Genomic DNA, 15,375 nt, shown 5'->3' on the forward strand with positions numbered 1-15,375 from the left:
AAACTGAATAAAGCATTTTTTATATATTTTTGCGCAATACTCACCTGGAATCGGATGGGGCTTCTCAATTCACGTTTTAAATTATGATATATTGCAGGTTTTATATGTATACCAAACATTGCATATTTAGCATGCATCACTCCAATCACTGCAAAGTCAAGTGTTGTTGTAGAATGTCCCCCATAGACAGTAAAGAAAGCGAGATATCCTACTCCCTAATTATTTCTGCTCCAACATCTTTGTCTCCACCCACAACAAGCATGGAGTTCTGTACATCAGTTTCTAAACCTGTCTGCAACAAGTCACAACTTTGTTGTACGTGCTCGACCGATTGTGTTTCCACTAGTTACCACAGTCACAAAGTCAAAATTGGCTATATCGTAAAAATTCCTTAAAGCAAAAATGAGCTTAATTTAATGAACCTAATTTAAGGCAAGGCATAAGGTTAGTTATAAAATCAGCATTTAAGAAGCGAAATTGTAGAAAGGCAGGGTTTATGACTTTATGGCTGTGGTAACAATTGACGACCGCTCGATTGATAATGCGATGACGCAACCAAAAAAACAGCTACACGTATCTTTTTTAAAATATTTAACCTGTGAAACAAATTATTCTTTGATAACTTGATTGTCACTTTTTTTATATTTCATCAAGAGGCCAATTGCTTGTGAACAGAATACATGTATACAGATTTCCCACACTTTGATTTCTAAGTGCTATTGAATCATCACAGTGAAAATACACATTTGTCGAATAATTTAGATGCAATTTGAGGGGAAAATGTTCCAATCGAAGCCAAAACAATCAGTTTTATAGGGGCTCTATTTACTGTGACAGTTTCCAGAAACAGTACAATGTTCATACAGTACTGACGCAAATGCTTTATTAAAGGTTTTGATAAGAATGAGGCACAAGGTTGGTGTGTAATACATGTTGCAGCTGATATCAAAACATACTTTTCTTCTACTATTAGGCAAGAGTTGGTCATTATCATCTGTAATAATATGTTCTTTGGTCACGGTAAGCTTAAAGAGCAAATTAAATAATCACATGGATTTAGTGATGAGTACAGAATTCAGTACAAAGCAATATAAAGAGTTATTACATGTGTAAAGGCATTTACATCATAAAGTACAACTTGTGGATGCCTATTACAGCTTAGAACCAGACAAAGGCAAAGGCACTTGGAAAGAACCAGACTGAAAATGAGACACTAATCAGTAACTAAAACAGGTTAAATCCATCCTCACAATAGTAATTATAACAGGGCATTGTGTGTGTCAGGTATAGCATTGACTACTGTATATGTGGCAGAGTGTGGGGAACAGGACCAGAGTCAGCTCTAACTGAGCCAGAGGATAAACATGGGAGGTCCCACCCAGGAAGAGCAGGACAGCCAATGGGAGCCAGGCCTCGTGTCATGTGACGGCCAGGTTCTGGCCCACCGCCTCAGGGGTGAGGAACTGCACTTTGGGCACGGTGAGGGCCGAGTTATTCCTCCGCATGGTGCCGGAGCTCCCGCCGCCGTTCCTCATGGAGTTGTTCCGCCTCATTGAGTTCCTCTTCCTCAGTGAGTTCTGGTGGCTCAGCTCGCTCTTCTGCAGCGTCTGGATGAGTATGGAGGGCTTCTCGTCCAGCTCGCGGGCCGAACACCTCGGCGTCGCCACCTTGACCGTGTTCCCGAACTTGGAGTAGTCCACCGAGTACACCCCATCCTCCTCGGTCACGATGGGCACGAAGCGGTGACCCCACTGGATCTCCTCGGTGACGTAGGAGGTCCGGGCCTGGGTGGTGATGCCCGTGGTCTCCACCACGCCCTCCAAGATCACAATCACCTCCAGGTCGCTGCACTGCAGCTCCATGGCCGACAGGTCGTACAGCGGACTCTCCTTATTGATGGTATGGCAGATAATGAGTGGCGCCAAGAGGAAGATGGAGTTACTCGCCGCGGCGCTCTCCGTCTGCACGTCGATCTGGTGGATAGGGATGACCTCTCCTTCGGGGGTGGTGGTCTTGCGTACCACTTGGAGGCGGACAGCAGCGCCAATGATCATGGACTTGCGGAGGTCGCCCACACGGGTCATGAAGCAGAGGCGATTGTTGCGCACGGCGATGACAGCGTTGCGGCTGAAAATAAGATATGACAAGAAAATATAACTTTATTTTCCATTTTCTTTACCGATCACATTTTCTTTACAGATTTATCAGCCAGAGTGTACCCCCTGGATCAGATTTGAGGGCTTGCTCAAGGGCACAACAGCAGGAGATGGCATGTGTACAAAACCCTCAAACTTTGACCATTCAAAATCCGCTCTCTGGATCTGGGGCATAGAGACACAAACTTTACAACTCTTTTTCAGTATCTAGGATAATGATATGGATATACTAGGGCTGCATGATATGGATATACTAGGGTGGAATGATATGGATATACTAGGGCTGTATGATATGGATATACCATGGCTGCATGATATGGATATACTAGGGCTGCATGATATGGATATACTAGGGCTGTATGATATGGCTATACTATGGCTGTATGATATGGATATACTAGGGCTGTATGATATGGATATACTAGGTCTGTTTGATATGGATTTACTATGGCTGCATGATATGGATATACTAGGGCTGTATGATATGGATATACTAGGGCTGTATGATATGGATATACTAGGGCTGCATGATATGGATATACTATGGCTGCATGATATGGATATACTAGGGCTGTATGATATGGATATACACTGGCTGTATGATATGGCTATACTATGGCTGCATGATATGGATATACTAGGGCTGTTTGATATGGCTATACTATGGCTGCATGATATGGATATACTAGGGCTGTTTGATATGGATATACTATGGCTGCATGATATGGATATACTAGGGCTGCATGATATGGATATACTAGGGCTGCATGATATGGATATACTAGGGCTGTATGATATGGATATACTAGGGCTGTATGATATGGATATACTAGGGCTGCATGATATGGATATACTAGGGCTGCATGATATGGATATACTAGGGCTGTATGATATGGATATACTAGGGTTGTATGATATGTATGATATGGCTATTCTATGGCTGCATGATATGGATATAGTAGGGCTGTATAATATGGCTATACTAGGGCTGTATAATATGGCTATACTAGGGCTGTTTGATATGGATATACTATGGCTGCATGATATGGATATACTAGGGCTGCATGATATGGATATACTAGGGCTGTATGATATGGATATACTGGGGCTGTATGATATGGATATACTAGGGCTGTATGATATGGATATACTAGGGCTGCATGATATGGATATACTAGGGCTGCATGATATGGATATACTAGGGCTGCATGATATGGATATACTAGGGCTGTATGATATGGATATACTAGGGCTGTATGATATGGATATACTAGGGCTGTATGATATGGATATACTATGGCTGCATGATATGGATATACTAGGGCTGCATGATATGGATATACTAGGGCTGTATGATATGGATATACTAGGGCTGTATGATATGGATATACTAGGGCTGCATGATATGGATATACTATGGCTGCATGATATGGATATACTAGGGCTGTTTGATATGGATATACTAGGGCTGTATGATATGGATATACTAGGGCTGTATGATATGGATATACTAGGGCTGTATGATATGGATATACTAGGGCTGTATGATATGGATATACTAGGGCTGTATGATATGGATATACTAGGGCTGCATGATATGGATATACTAGGGCTGCATGATATGGATATACTAGGGCTGCATGATATGGATATACTAGGGCTGCATGATATGGATATACTAGGGCTGCATGATATGGATATACTAGGGCTGTATGATATGGATATACTAGGGCTGCATGATATGGATATACTATGGCTGCATGATATGGATATACTATGGCTGTTTGATATGGATATACTAGGGCTGTATGATATGGATATACTAGGGCTGCATGATATGGATATACTAGGGCTGTATGATATGGATATACTAGGGCTGTATGATATGGATATACTAGGGCTGTATGATATGGATATACTAGGGCTGTATGATATGGATATACTAGGGCTGCATGATATGGATATACTAGGGCTGCATGATATGGATATACTAGGGCTGTATGATATGGATATACTAGGGCTGCATGATATGAGCAAATAATCTAACAATCTAATCTAGCATGCAACCTTATAGAGAATCAAACAGCGTGGAGGAGGAACTGCTCTGCGTGATTGACAAGGGGTGGGGCTAAGTGTGTGTGGGAAACAGCCACAAGAGGAGAGGGAGAGACTACAAACAAAGTAAACTATAAAAACGGACTTTACACACGGTTTAGTGGCATCTCATATATTGCATGAAATACGGCTCTCTTGCGATATGGATATTGCGATTTCGATGTGAATTCGATTAATTGTGCAGCCCTACCATGCACCAGATTTTTCCAGTTGGGCCTTCGGATTCGAAGCGGCAACCCTTCAGATGCTGGCCCGCCTCTCTTTATCCTCTACCTCTCCAGGGTGAAGTTTTCCCTAGGTACAGATCTAGGATCAGCTTCTGCTCCCCCAATCCTAACCTTTACCATTAGTGGGGTAAATGCTAAACTGACCCAAGATCAGCATCTAGGGGCACCTTCAGCCTACACTGTTGCTGGCCCACCTCTCCAACCTAATCTGACCTGTAGGCTACCATCCTACCTGAAGATGAGCGTCTCGGCGCGGCGGTGCGACTGGGCTGTCTTCATGAAGATGCACCCCAGCATAATGGCGTTGATGATGAGGCCAGCGATGTTCTGGAAGATGAGGACGGCGATGGCCGTGGGGCACTGCTCTGTGATCATACGGTGGCCAAAGCCGATGGTCACCTGGACCTCGATGGAGAACAGGAAGGCTGAGGTGAATGACCTGCAGGGCAGAGAGAGAGAGGGTCAAAGGTCAGGGGTCAGAGGACATGAGAGTTAAAGAGGAGGGAGACGTTGGACGTAAATATTGGTCAAGGGTCAGATGTTTGTTGTAGACATCTGATCCTACATCTGTAATAGCGATGTAGAGACCTGATCCTACATCTGTAATAGCGGTGTAGAGACCTGATCCTACATCTGTAATAGCGGTGTAGAGACCTGATCCTACATCTGTAATAGCGGTGTAGAGACCTGATCCCACATCTGTAATAGCAATGTAGAGACCTGATCCTACATCTGTGGTGAGGGTAGAGACCTGATCCTACATCTGTAATAGCGGTGTAGAGACCTGATCCTACATCTGTAATAGCGGTGTAGAGACCTGATCCTACATCTGTAATAGCGGTGTAGAGACCTGATCCTACATCTGTGGTGAGGGTAGAGACCTGATCCTACATCTGTAATAGCGGTGTAGAGACTTGATCCTACATCTGTAATAGCGGTGTAGAGACCTGATCCTACATCTGTAATAGCAGTTTAGAGACCTGATCTTACATCTGTAATAGCGGTGTAGAGACCTGATCCTACATCTGTAATAGCGGTTTAGAGACCTGATCCTACATCTGTAATAGCAATGTAGAGACCTGATCCTACATCTGTGGTGAGGGTAGAGACCTGATCCTACATCTGTAATAGCGGTGTAGAGACCTGATCCTACATCTGTAATAGCGGTGTAGAGACCTGATCCTACATCTGTAATAGCGGTGTAGAGACCTGATCCTACATCTGTGGTGAGGGTAGAGACCTGATCCTACATCTGTAATAGCGGTGTAGAGACCTGATCCTACATCTGTAATAGCGGTGTAGAGACCTGATCCTACATCTGTAATAGCAGTTTAGAGACCTGATCTTACATCTGTAATAGCGGTGTAGAGACCTGATCCTACATCTGTAATAGCAGTTTAGAGACCTGATCCTACATCTGTAATAGCGGTGTAGAGACCTGATCCTACATCTGTAATAGCAGTTTAGAGACCTGATCCTACATCTGCGGTGAGGATAGAGACCTGATCTTACATCTGTGGTGAGGGTAGAGAGGTCACAGGGGTCAGAGGAGCAGGAAGCTACTGGACAGGCAGTGTGGTTTCCTATGGCTTCCTGTCCTCATCTGCGTCCCCCTACAACGACTGATCTCAGAGGACTAAATAATGAGAGCAATATGTATGTAAATGGCCAATCAGCAGTTGAAACAATAACAAAGCATGCTACACTCCCCTGTTTGGGTAAAAAGCTGAGGTATGGGGCCTCAGAAATATAACCACTCTCAAATTCATAGACAGAGCTATGGAGGCAAGGACTGGCCATCCATGATATCAAAATTGTAGTTTAAACCGTGTCTCAGTGACCTTGTGGTTAGAGTGTCCACCCTGAGATTGGAAGGTTGGGAGCTCGATACCAAATACTGTAAAAATGGGACCTGATGTGTCTCTGCTTAGAACTCAGCATTAGGGAGATTGGGGGTAAGGCCTTGTGATAGACTAGCATCCTGTACTTGTACATCAAGCTGCCTCACACTTCCTGCTCACACATGCCAACGCTCATGTAAGGCTACATACTTTACTTCCACGTTTTGAGGCTTTATAGTGTTTGTTTACATTGACTTTGTTTACAAACATAGGAATAAAACAATAATACCACAGACTTCCAGTCATTGCACTAATGATAGTTAGCATTTGCTCACGAAACTACAGTACCTCCAACTTCTTTCATACTGGATGCAGAGACATAAACATGGTTTCCATGAGTTCATCTGACTCTGGGGAAGTAGATAAAGGGCTTCATTGCCAAAATCCCAAAGTATCCCTTTAAGTTCCTTATAATTTGAAGGGAAATCCTTTTTTCTATGGCAAGGAGCTCTATCATATAACTGTAACAGTGTAATCACAAAAAATAGCAAAGTTATTATAGAACTGAGTATATGTAATCATTTCACTAAAAGTCCCCAATAAATCCATATCATTTATAACCGCCCTTAAAATACACAAGTTTACACACAAAATGCAGAAATACAGAAATATATACAAGTTAAATCTCCAAACATCAACAGTTCAAAATATGTATAGAGCCTATACTATACTACTCACTTGACGTTGGTGACGCACTGCTCAATGCCAGACGTGCGGTTGGGTACAAGGTCTCCATGGGCAAAGGCCACGAGCCACCAGCACATGGCGAAGAGGAGCCAACTGCACAGAAAAGTCATGGTGAAGATGACCAGGGTGAAGCGCCATTTCAGGTCCACCAGAGTGGTGAAGACGTCTTGCAAGAATCTTCCCTGTTCTCGGATGTTCTTGTGCGCCAAGTTGCAGGATCCGCTCTTGGCGATGAAGCGGGCTTTGTTCACCCGGTCCCTGAACACTGGTTTGCGGTGGATCCTCGAAGCAAGCCCAGGTAGGGAGAACTCCTCCGGGATGATGCTTTTTCTCGCCAACATCCTTACTGCATTTGCAATAGAGGAAAAGAGTCGGATGGTTTCAGTAAACCGAAGTGTTTTTTTAGTCGTGCGTAATTCTCCTGTCAGCTTGCGTAAAACATGATTTAAAGTTGTATAAATTCGGATTATTTTACTAAGTTTTTCATCGACTTGATTTCAATTAACTTCTATCACATAAAGGTTGGTAGCTGTTCGAGGAGCTCCAGCGCCACTTCCAAAAAGTTGTACTGACGGGTGAGTTTCCAGGCAGTCACAGACCCAGGGCGCATCCCAAATTCTCTTGACGTAGCTGCTCCACTCTATGGGCGGGATGCAACGCACTGCTGGCTTTGTTCAACAAAGAGGAAACCCCAGTAATTACTTCTGTATTGTGTTTTTGTTTTATTGATTTAAAAGCAAAACAATATATGTGTACCCGTTGGAAATTATGTTTAGTTAATTCATCAACACCGGTATTTGAGGTAATGGTTAAAACCATCCCATTACTGGGTCCAAATTAAAATATCATTGATGTTTTATTTTTAAACCAGGCAAGTGTGATAGAAAAATGACTTGTTTTCCAACAGTTAGCTAATTATTGCTGTGTTATTACATTATTATAGGGATTAATTATTAGGATAGGTCCGCTTCCCATTGATGACCAAGAGATGGCGCCATTTAGTAAGCGAGGAGGTGTAGTGTGTGTGTGTGTGTGTGTGTGTGTGTGTGTGTGTGAGCGTTTTAAACTCAAAAAGCACTTTCAACTCAAAGCACATTTTTATTATCAGTTGAAGTGTAAAAAAGGTAGGCACACAGTGTAACGATCAAATGTGTCTATATTTAAAACATCTGTTAATTATACACAATGTACATATAAGACAGACACAAGCCCACAATAAAATGGAAAAAGACAACCTGCAGTCTCGGAATTATATTGATTATTATTGATAATATTTGAACATATATATCTGTGCACATTGAAAATATAAATAGTAAAAGCAGAGAAGATGATATAATCTCTGTGATATGGATCAAGGATATCTGCAGTCTGAATTACTATAGATCTATAAGTAGAGTGTACAAAACATTAAGAACACCTGCTCTTTCCATGACATAGACTGACCAGGTGAATCCAGGTGAAAGCTATAATTGCTTATTTATGTCACTTGTTAAATCCACGTCAATCAGTGTAGATGAAGGGGAGGAGACCCGGTAAAATAAGGATTTGTAAGCCTTGAGACAATTGACATGGATTGTGTGTGTGTGTGTGTGCCATTCAGAGGGTGAATGGACAAGACAGAATATTTAAGTGCCTTTGAACGGGGTATGATAGTAGGTGCCAGGCGCACCAGTTTGAGTGTATCAAGAACTGCAACGCTGCTGTGTGTTTATATCTAGAACCTAAAAAGTTTTTTTCGGCTGTCCCCATAGAACAGGATTCCCCCCCCCCCAGGAAATCAGCTCCAACAGGAAATCAGCTCCAAGTGATTTTAATTTAAGAAATCTATTCCCATCTACTCCCCTCTATTACACATACCGTAATAGAGACATAATGTGATCGTATACAAATGTAAGCAAGGTTGAAAATTATTATGTTTTAGTTAAACATTATATGTTTGGGCTTCTAGCGGTCAATTTGCAGTCTACAAATTATTAGTAATTATGTTCCGGCCCCCCGACCATCCGCTCAAGACAAAATCGGCCCCCGAAGAACCCTTTCAAGAACCATTTTTGGTTCCAGGTAGAACCTATTTGGTTCCAGGTAGAACAGTTTTGGGTTCCATGTAGAACCCTTTCCACAGAGGCTTCTACATGAAATCCAAAAGGGTTCTACCTGGAACCAAAAGGGTTCTCCTATGGGAACAGCCAAAGAACCCTTCTGGAACCGTTTTTTTAGAAGTGTAGGATTAACAGACAGTCAGATAGCCTTACACACCACAGCCTTGCCTTCAAATTCATCACAGGGACAATAGCTTACCACTCATCTCCAATGTCATTCTCCTAGACTATACAGTTGAAGTCAGAAGTTTACATACACTTAGGTTGGAGTCATTAAAACTCGTTTTTCAACCACTCCACACATTTCTTGTTAACAAACTATAGTTTTGGTAAGTCGGTTAGGACATCTACTTCATGCATGATAAAAGTAATTTTTTCAACAATTGTTTACAGACAGATTATTTCACTTACAATTCACTGTATCACATTTCCAGTGGGTCAGAAGTTTACATACACTAAGTTGACTGTGCCTTTAAACAACTTGGAAAATTCCAGAAAATTATGTCATGGCTTTAGAAGCTTCTGAAAGGCTAATTGACATCATTTGAATCAATTGGAGGTGTACCTGTGGAAGTATTTCAAGGCCTACCTTCAAACTCAGTGCCTCTTTGCTTGACATCATGGGAAAATCAAAAGAAATCAGCCAAGACCTCAGAAAAATAATTGTAGACCTACACAAGTCTGGTTCATCCTTGGGAGCAATTTCCAAATGCCTGAAGGTACCACGTTCATCTGTACAAACAATAGTATGCAAGTATAAACACCATGGGACCACGCTGCCGTCATACCGCTCAGGAAGGAGACGTATTCGGTCTCCTAGAGATGAACGTAATTTGGTGCGAAAAGTGCAAATCAATCCCAGAACAACAGCAAAGGACCTTGTGAAGATGCTGGAGGAAACAGGTACAAAAGTATCTATATCCACAGTAAAACGAGTCCTGTATCGACATAACCTGAAAGGCCGCTCAGAAAAGAAAAGGCCACTGCTCCAAACAGCCATAAAAAAGCCAGACAACGGTTTGCAACTGTACATGGGGACAAAGATTGTACTTTTTGGAGAAATGTCCTCTGGTCTGATGAAACAAAAATAGAACTGTTTGGCCATAATGACCATCGTTATGTTTGGAGGAAAAAGGGGGAGGCTTGCAACCCGAAGAACACCATCCCAACTGTGAAGCACGGGGGTGGCAACATCATGTTGTGGGGTGCTTTGCTGCAGAAGGGACTGGTGCACGTCACAAAATAGATGGCATCATGAGGATGGAAAATGATGTGGATATATTGAAGCAACATCTCAAGACATCAGTCAGGAAGTTAAAGCTTGGTCGCAAATGGGTCTTCCAAATGGACAATGACCCCAAGCATACTTCCAAAGTTCTGTCAAAATGGCTTAAGGACAACAAAGTCAAGGTATTGGAGTGGCCATCACAAAGCCCTGACCTCAATCCCATAGAACATTTGTGGGCAGAACTGAAAAAGCGTGTGCGAGCAAGGAGGCGTACAAACCTGACTCAGTTACACCAGCTCTGTCAGGAGGAATGGGCCAAAATTCACCCAACTTATTGTGGGAAGCTTGTGGAAGGCTATCTGAAACGTTTGACCCAAGTTAAACAATTTAAAGGCAATGCTACCAAATACTAATTGAGTGTATGTAAACTTCTGACCCACTAGGAATGTGATGAAAGAAATAAAAGCTGAAATAAATAATTCTCTCTACTATTATTCTGACATTTCACATTCTTAAAATAAAGTGGTGATCCTAACTGACCTAAAACAGGGAATTTTTACTAGGATTAAATGTCAGGAATTGTGAAAACTGAGTTTAAATGTATTTGGCTAAGGTGTATGTAAACTTCTGACTTCAACTGTTTAACAGTGCTCTATATCTATAGGTATTCTGCTCTTATGATGTCATCGTTCTAGAGAGGGGTGAGTGTTGTGTCTCCACACTTTCTGACAGACTGACTGACTCCAAAGTGCTGCTTGCCCATAAAAAGACAACTCTGGTGAAGGATAGCAGCCACACTATAGGGGCCATGTTGTTGACCTTTGGCCTTTACATGGACCCCCGCCACAGCAGAAGCTACATTAAATATACTTAGCTGCTACTCACTTATAATGTATACAATGGAGAGTAGGGAGGTTGAGGGGAGACACCTAGCCTGGAATCCAAGCTAAACGAAACAATGGTTCAGGCTTGTTCAACCAGGCTAGAAGACGCCTACCCATTCATAGATTATAGAGAGGGCGTCTTGAGTTGAAAACATGAGTGGGAAAACATCCCACACGTGTGTAAGGAAAGTAGTGCAGGAATTCTGGGTCATGAGTTTGGGATTGAATAAGAATGAAGAATTAATTAAAAATGAATTTCTTGAGATGAGAAACCGCTTTACACTGACAAACAAAACAACACAGCAGTATGGTGGTAAAAACAGATACTGAAATTCTTCAAAGTGTACCTTACAACAATCAGTTTGGCATTCAGGCTATAATACAATACAAAGAAGTCAATATAAAATTCTCATTGTTCGATATGCAAAATAACTATAAATATTCAGGTACTACAGTGGGACAGTGGCACAGCTCCCCAGAAACCAGGTTTAATACTGAAAATATAAACCACTTTCCTTACCAATTACACCAGCCAGCACCATGTATGGTAGAAACTAACGCTGGCCTGGCTTATGGTAGGCAGAAGAAAGCGGAATCTTCCCTTATCATTTAGGTCTGGATCTTAACTTAACACCAACATGCATAACTCCAAGTTTTCACATACATCTTGACATGAATGTATGGTTTACAGTACACCAGTTCTGTATAAGTTGAAGTTAGGCGTGCACATTAAGATTCAGTCCTTTAGAGAACACCCATTGGGTGAAAGTTGTCCTTTTTCAAAGAGGAGTCAGTGACCACTAAATGTCCACAGTCCCATGGTTCAGTCAGCATCGCATCTAATCAGACAGACAAAGGGTCACCGGGCTAAAAATGCTCCAGCGATATACCCTACAGTGTTCGTACCAATGTAGTAATACTACATTATACCTGCTTATTGCTTACCTATGAATAATGGTGTAAAATATATACATATATATATATATACACATACATCATCTAGTAATAAGTGTAACAAAAGATATCATTTAAACGTAAAACATTTAAGTAAAGCTTTGTAAAATTGTAATCATATTATACGACCGATTGTGATCCTTACACGACCAAGTTAATAGGTCACTCATTCAATCAATCAATCAATCACTCAATAACTAATACATTACCAATAATCAACAGAAGAAGGCCATCAGTGGTGCTTTGGGAAGCAGTGTTTCCCCTACCATTACCAAGTGGAGGTGGTCAACCGGCCTGGCTCCATTTCCCCCGTCTAAAACCTACAGTATGAGCTTCAGTCAATAATGGTAATAATATCTGGAACTCTGCGCCCCACCTAAGCATTGTGGGAAACACTGAGGAGGCTGATTAATTGATAGATAGACTGACTGATGGTGTGCTGGCTGACAGTGTGTGAGCCTACATGTCAGCCCTGACGAAGGAAGCAAACATGCCGTCCTCGTTCTCCAGAAGGGTCTCTGGTTTGTCGATCTCTAAGATGTTCCCTCGCTTCATCACGATCACCAGGTCAGCTTCCAGGATGGTGTGGACACGATGCTGCATGAAGAACACACACACAGACGCACGCACACACAGATGCACGCACACACAGATGCACGCACACACAGACGCACGCACACACAGACGCACGCACACACAGACGCACGCACACACAGACGCATGTACACACGCGCGCGCGCGCACACACACACACACACACATTACATTACATTACATTCGATTGATTGTTTAATTACACAAAAAAAGAGGAAGGGATGCAATGCAGCTTTGATTTGTAATGTAGCCAGACAGAGAGAGATAAACTGTGCTGAGAACAAATAACAGATACCTGAATGTATTTTCATTTAGTCTTATCTCACAGCCACAAGAGTCAACTGCTAAGATTAGCTGTAGTAGGCCTCCTTAACCCCCAGACAGATTAGATGTAGTATCTTTCTTTAACCCCCAGACAGATTAGATGTAGTACCCCTCCTTAACCCCCAGACAGATTAGATGTAGTACCCCTCTTTAACCCCCAGAAAGATTAGATGTAGTACCCCTCTTTAACCCTCAGGCAGATTAGATGTAGTACCCCTCTTTAACCCCCAGACAGATTAGATGTAGTACCCCTCTTTAACCCCCAGACAGATTAGATGTAGTACCCCTCTTTAACCCCAGACAGATTAGATGTAGTACCCCTCTTTAACCCCAGACAGATTAGATGTAGTACCCCTCCTTAACCCCCAGACAGATTAGATGTAGTACCCCTCCTTAACCCCCAGACAGATTAGATGTAGTACCCCTCCTTAACCCCAGACAGATTAGATGTAGTACCCCTCCTTAACCCCAGACAGATTAGATGTAGTACCCCTCCTTAACCCCAGACAGATTACATGTAGTACCCCTCTTTAACCCCCAGACAGATTAGATGTAGTACCCCTCTTTAACCAGCAGACAGATTAGATGTAGTATCTCTTTAACCCCCAGACAGACGAGATGTAGTATCCCTCTTGAACCCCCAGACAGATTAGATGTAGTACCCCTCCTTAACCCCAGCCAGATTAGATGTAGCACCCCTCCTTAACCCCCAGACAGATTAGATGTAGTACCCCTCCTTAACCCCCAGACAGATTAGATGTAGTACCCCTCCTTAACCCCCAGACAGATTAGATGTAGTACCCCTCCTTAACCCCCAGACAGATTAGATGTAGTACCCCTCCTTAACCCCAGACAGATTAGATGTAGTACCCCTCCTTAACCCCAGACAGATTAGATGTAGTACCCCTCCTTAACCCCCAGACAGATTAGATGTAGTACCCCTCCTTAACCCCAGACAGATTACATGTAGTACCCCTCTTTAACCCCCAGACAGATTAGATGTAGTACCCCTCTTTAACCAGCAGACAGATTAGATGTAGTACCCCTCTTTAACCCCCAGACAGATTAGATGTAGTACCCCTCTTTAACCCTCAGACAGATTAGATGTAGTACCCCTCCTTAACCCCCAGACAGACTAGATGTAGTACCCCCTCCCCCTTTAACCCCCCCAGACAGATTAGATGTAGTATCTCTTTAACCCCCAGACAGACGAGATGTAGTATCCCTCTTGAACCCCCAGACAGATTAGATGTAGTACCCCTCCTTAACCCCAGCCAGATTAGATGTAGCACCCCTCCTTAACCCCCAGACAGATTAGATGTAGTACCCCTCCTTAACCCCCAGACAAATTAGATGTAGTACCCCTCCTTAACCCCAGCCAGATTAGATGTAGTACCCCTCCTTAACCCCCTGACAGATTAGATGTAGTACCCCTCTCTTTACCCCCAGACAGACTAGATGTAGTATCCCTCCTTAACCTCAGACAGATTAGATGTAGTACCCCTCTCTTTACCCCCAGACATATTAGATGTAGTAACCCTCTTTAACCCCCTGACAGATTAGATGAAGTATCTCTCTTTAACACCCAGACAGATTAGATGTAGTATCTCTCTTTAACCCTCAGACAGATTAGATGTAGTATCTCTCTTTAACCCCCAGACAGATTAGATGTAGTATCTCTTAAACCCCCAGACAGATTAGATGTAGTACCCCTCTCTTTACCCCCAGACAGATTAGCATGTAGTATCTCTTTAACCCCCAGACAGATTAGATGTAGTACCCCTCTCTTTACCCCCAGACAGATTACATGTAGTATCTCTTAAACCCCCAGACAGATTAGATGTAGTACCCCTCTCTTTACCCCCAGACAGATTAGCATGTAGTATCTCTTAAACCCCCTGACAGATTAGATGTAGTACCCCTCTCTTTAACCCCCAGACAGATTAGATGTAGTATCTCTCTTAACCCCAGACAGATTAGATGTAGTACCCCTCTCTTTAACCCCCAGACAGATTAGATGTAGTATATCTCTAAACCCCCAGACAGATTAGATGTAGTATCTCTCTTTAACCCCCTGACAGATTAGATGTAGTATCTCTCTTAAACCCGCAGACAGATTAGATGTTGTATCTCTCTTCAACCCCAGACAGATTAGATGTACTATCCCTCTTTAACCCTCAGACATATTAGATGTAGTACCCCTCTT

The 15,375-nt window shown here is 42.6% G+C and overlaps 2 protein-coding genes across 8 annotated transcripts in view; both read right to left on the minus strand.

The window, feature by feature from the left end:
• Positions 1 to 861: 861 nt before the first annotated feature.
• On the minus strand, positions 862 to 7,709 carry LOC106576596 (ATP-sensitive inward rectifier potassium channel 8). The gene is made up of 3 exons (XM_014153840.3): positions 7,078 to 7,709; positions 4,731 to 4,937; positions 862 to 2,127 (listed from the first exon to the last, which is right to left on the minus strand). The coding sequence occupies exons 1-3, from the start codon at positions 7,425 to 7,427 to the stop codon at positions 1,419 to 1,421; spliced, it is 1,266 nt and encodes a 421-aa protein (XP_014009315.1). The 5' UTR covers positions 7,428 to 7,709; the 3' UTR covers positions 862 to 1,418.
• A 455-nt stretch (positions 7,710 to 8,164) lies between these two features.
• abcc9 (ATP-binding cassette, sub-family C (CFTR/MRP), member 9) overlaps positions 8,165 to 15,375 on the minus strand; it is an 81,404-nt gene continuing 74,193 nt past the window's right edge. For 5 of the 7 annotated variants that reach the window (XM_082964104.1, XM_082964102.1, XM_045700154.2 and 2 more), the window contains one exon: positions 8,165 to 12,848. In XM_082964104.1, the coding sequence (XP_082820230.1) occupies positions 12,711 to 12,848 (138 nt within the window). In that variant the 3' untranslated portion in view covers positions 8,165 to 12,710. The remainder of the gene's footprint in view (positions 12,849 to 15,375) is intronic. The other 2 variants (XM_082964103.1, XM_082964109.1) reach the window with 1 other exon arrangement.

The sequence above is a fragment of the Salmo salar genome, chromosome 17 (genome assembly GCF_965601325.2).
Source record: "Salmo salar chromosome 17, fSalSal1, whole genome shotgun sequence".
NCBI classification, from domain to species: domain Eukaryota; kingdom Metazoa; phylum Chordata; class Actinopteri; order Salmoniformes; family Salmonidae; genus Salmo; species Salmo salar.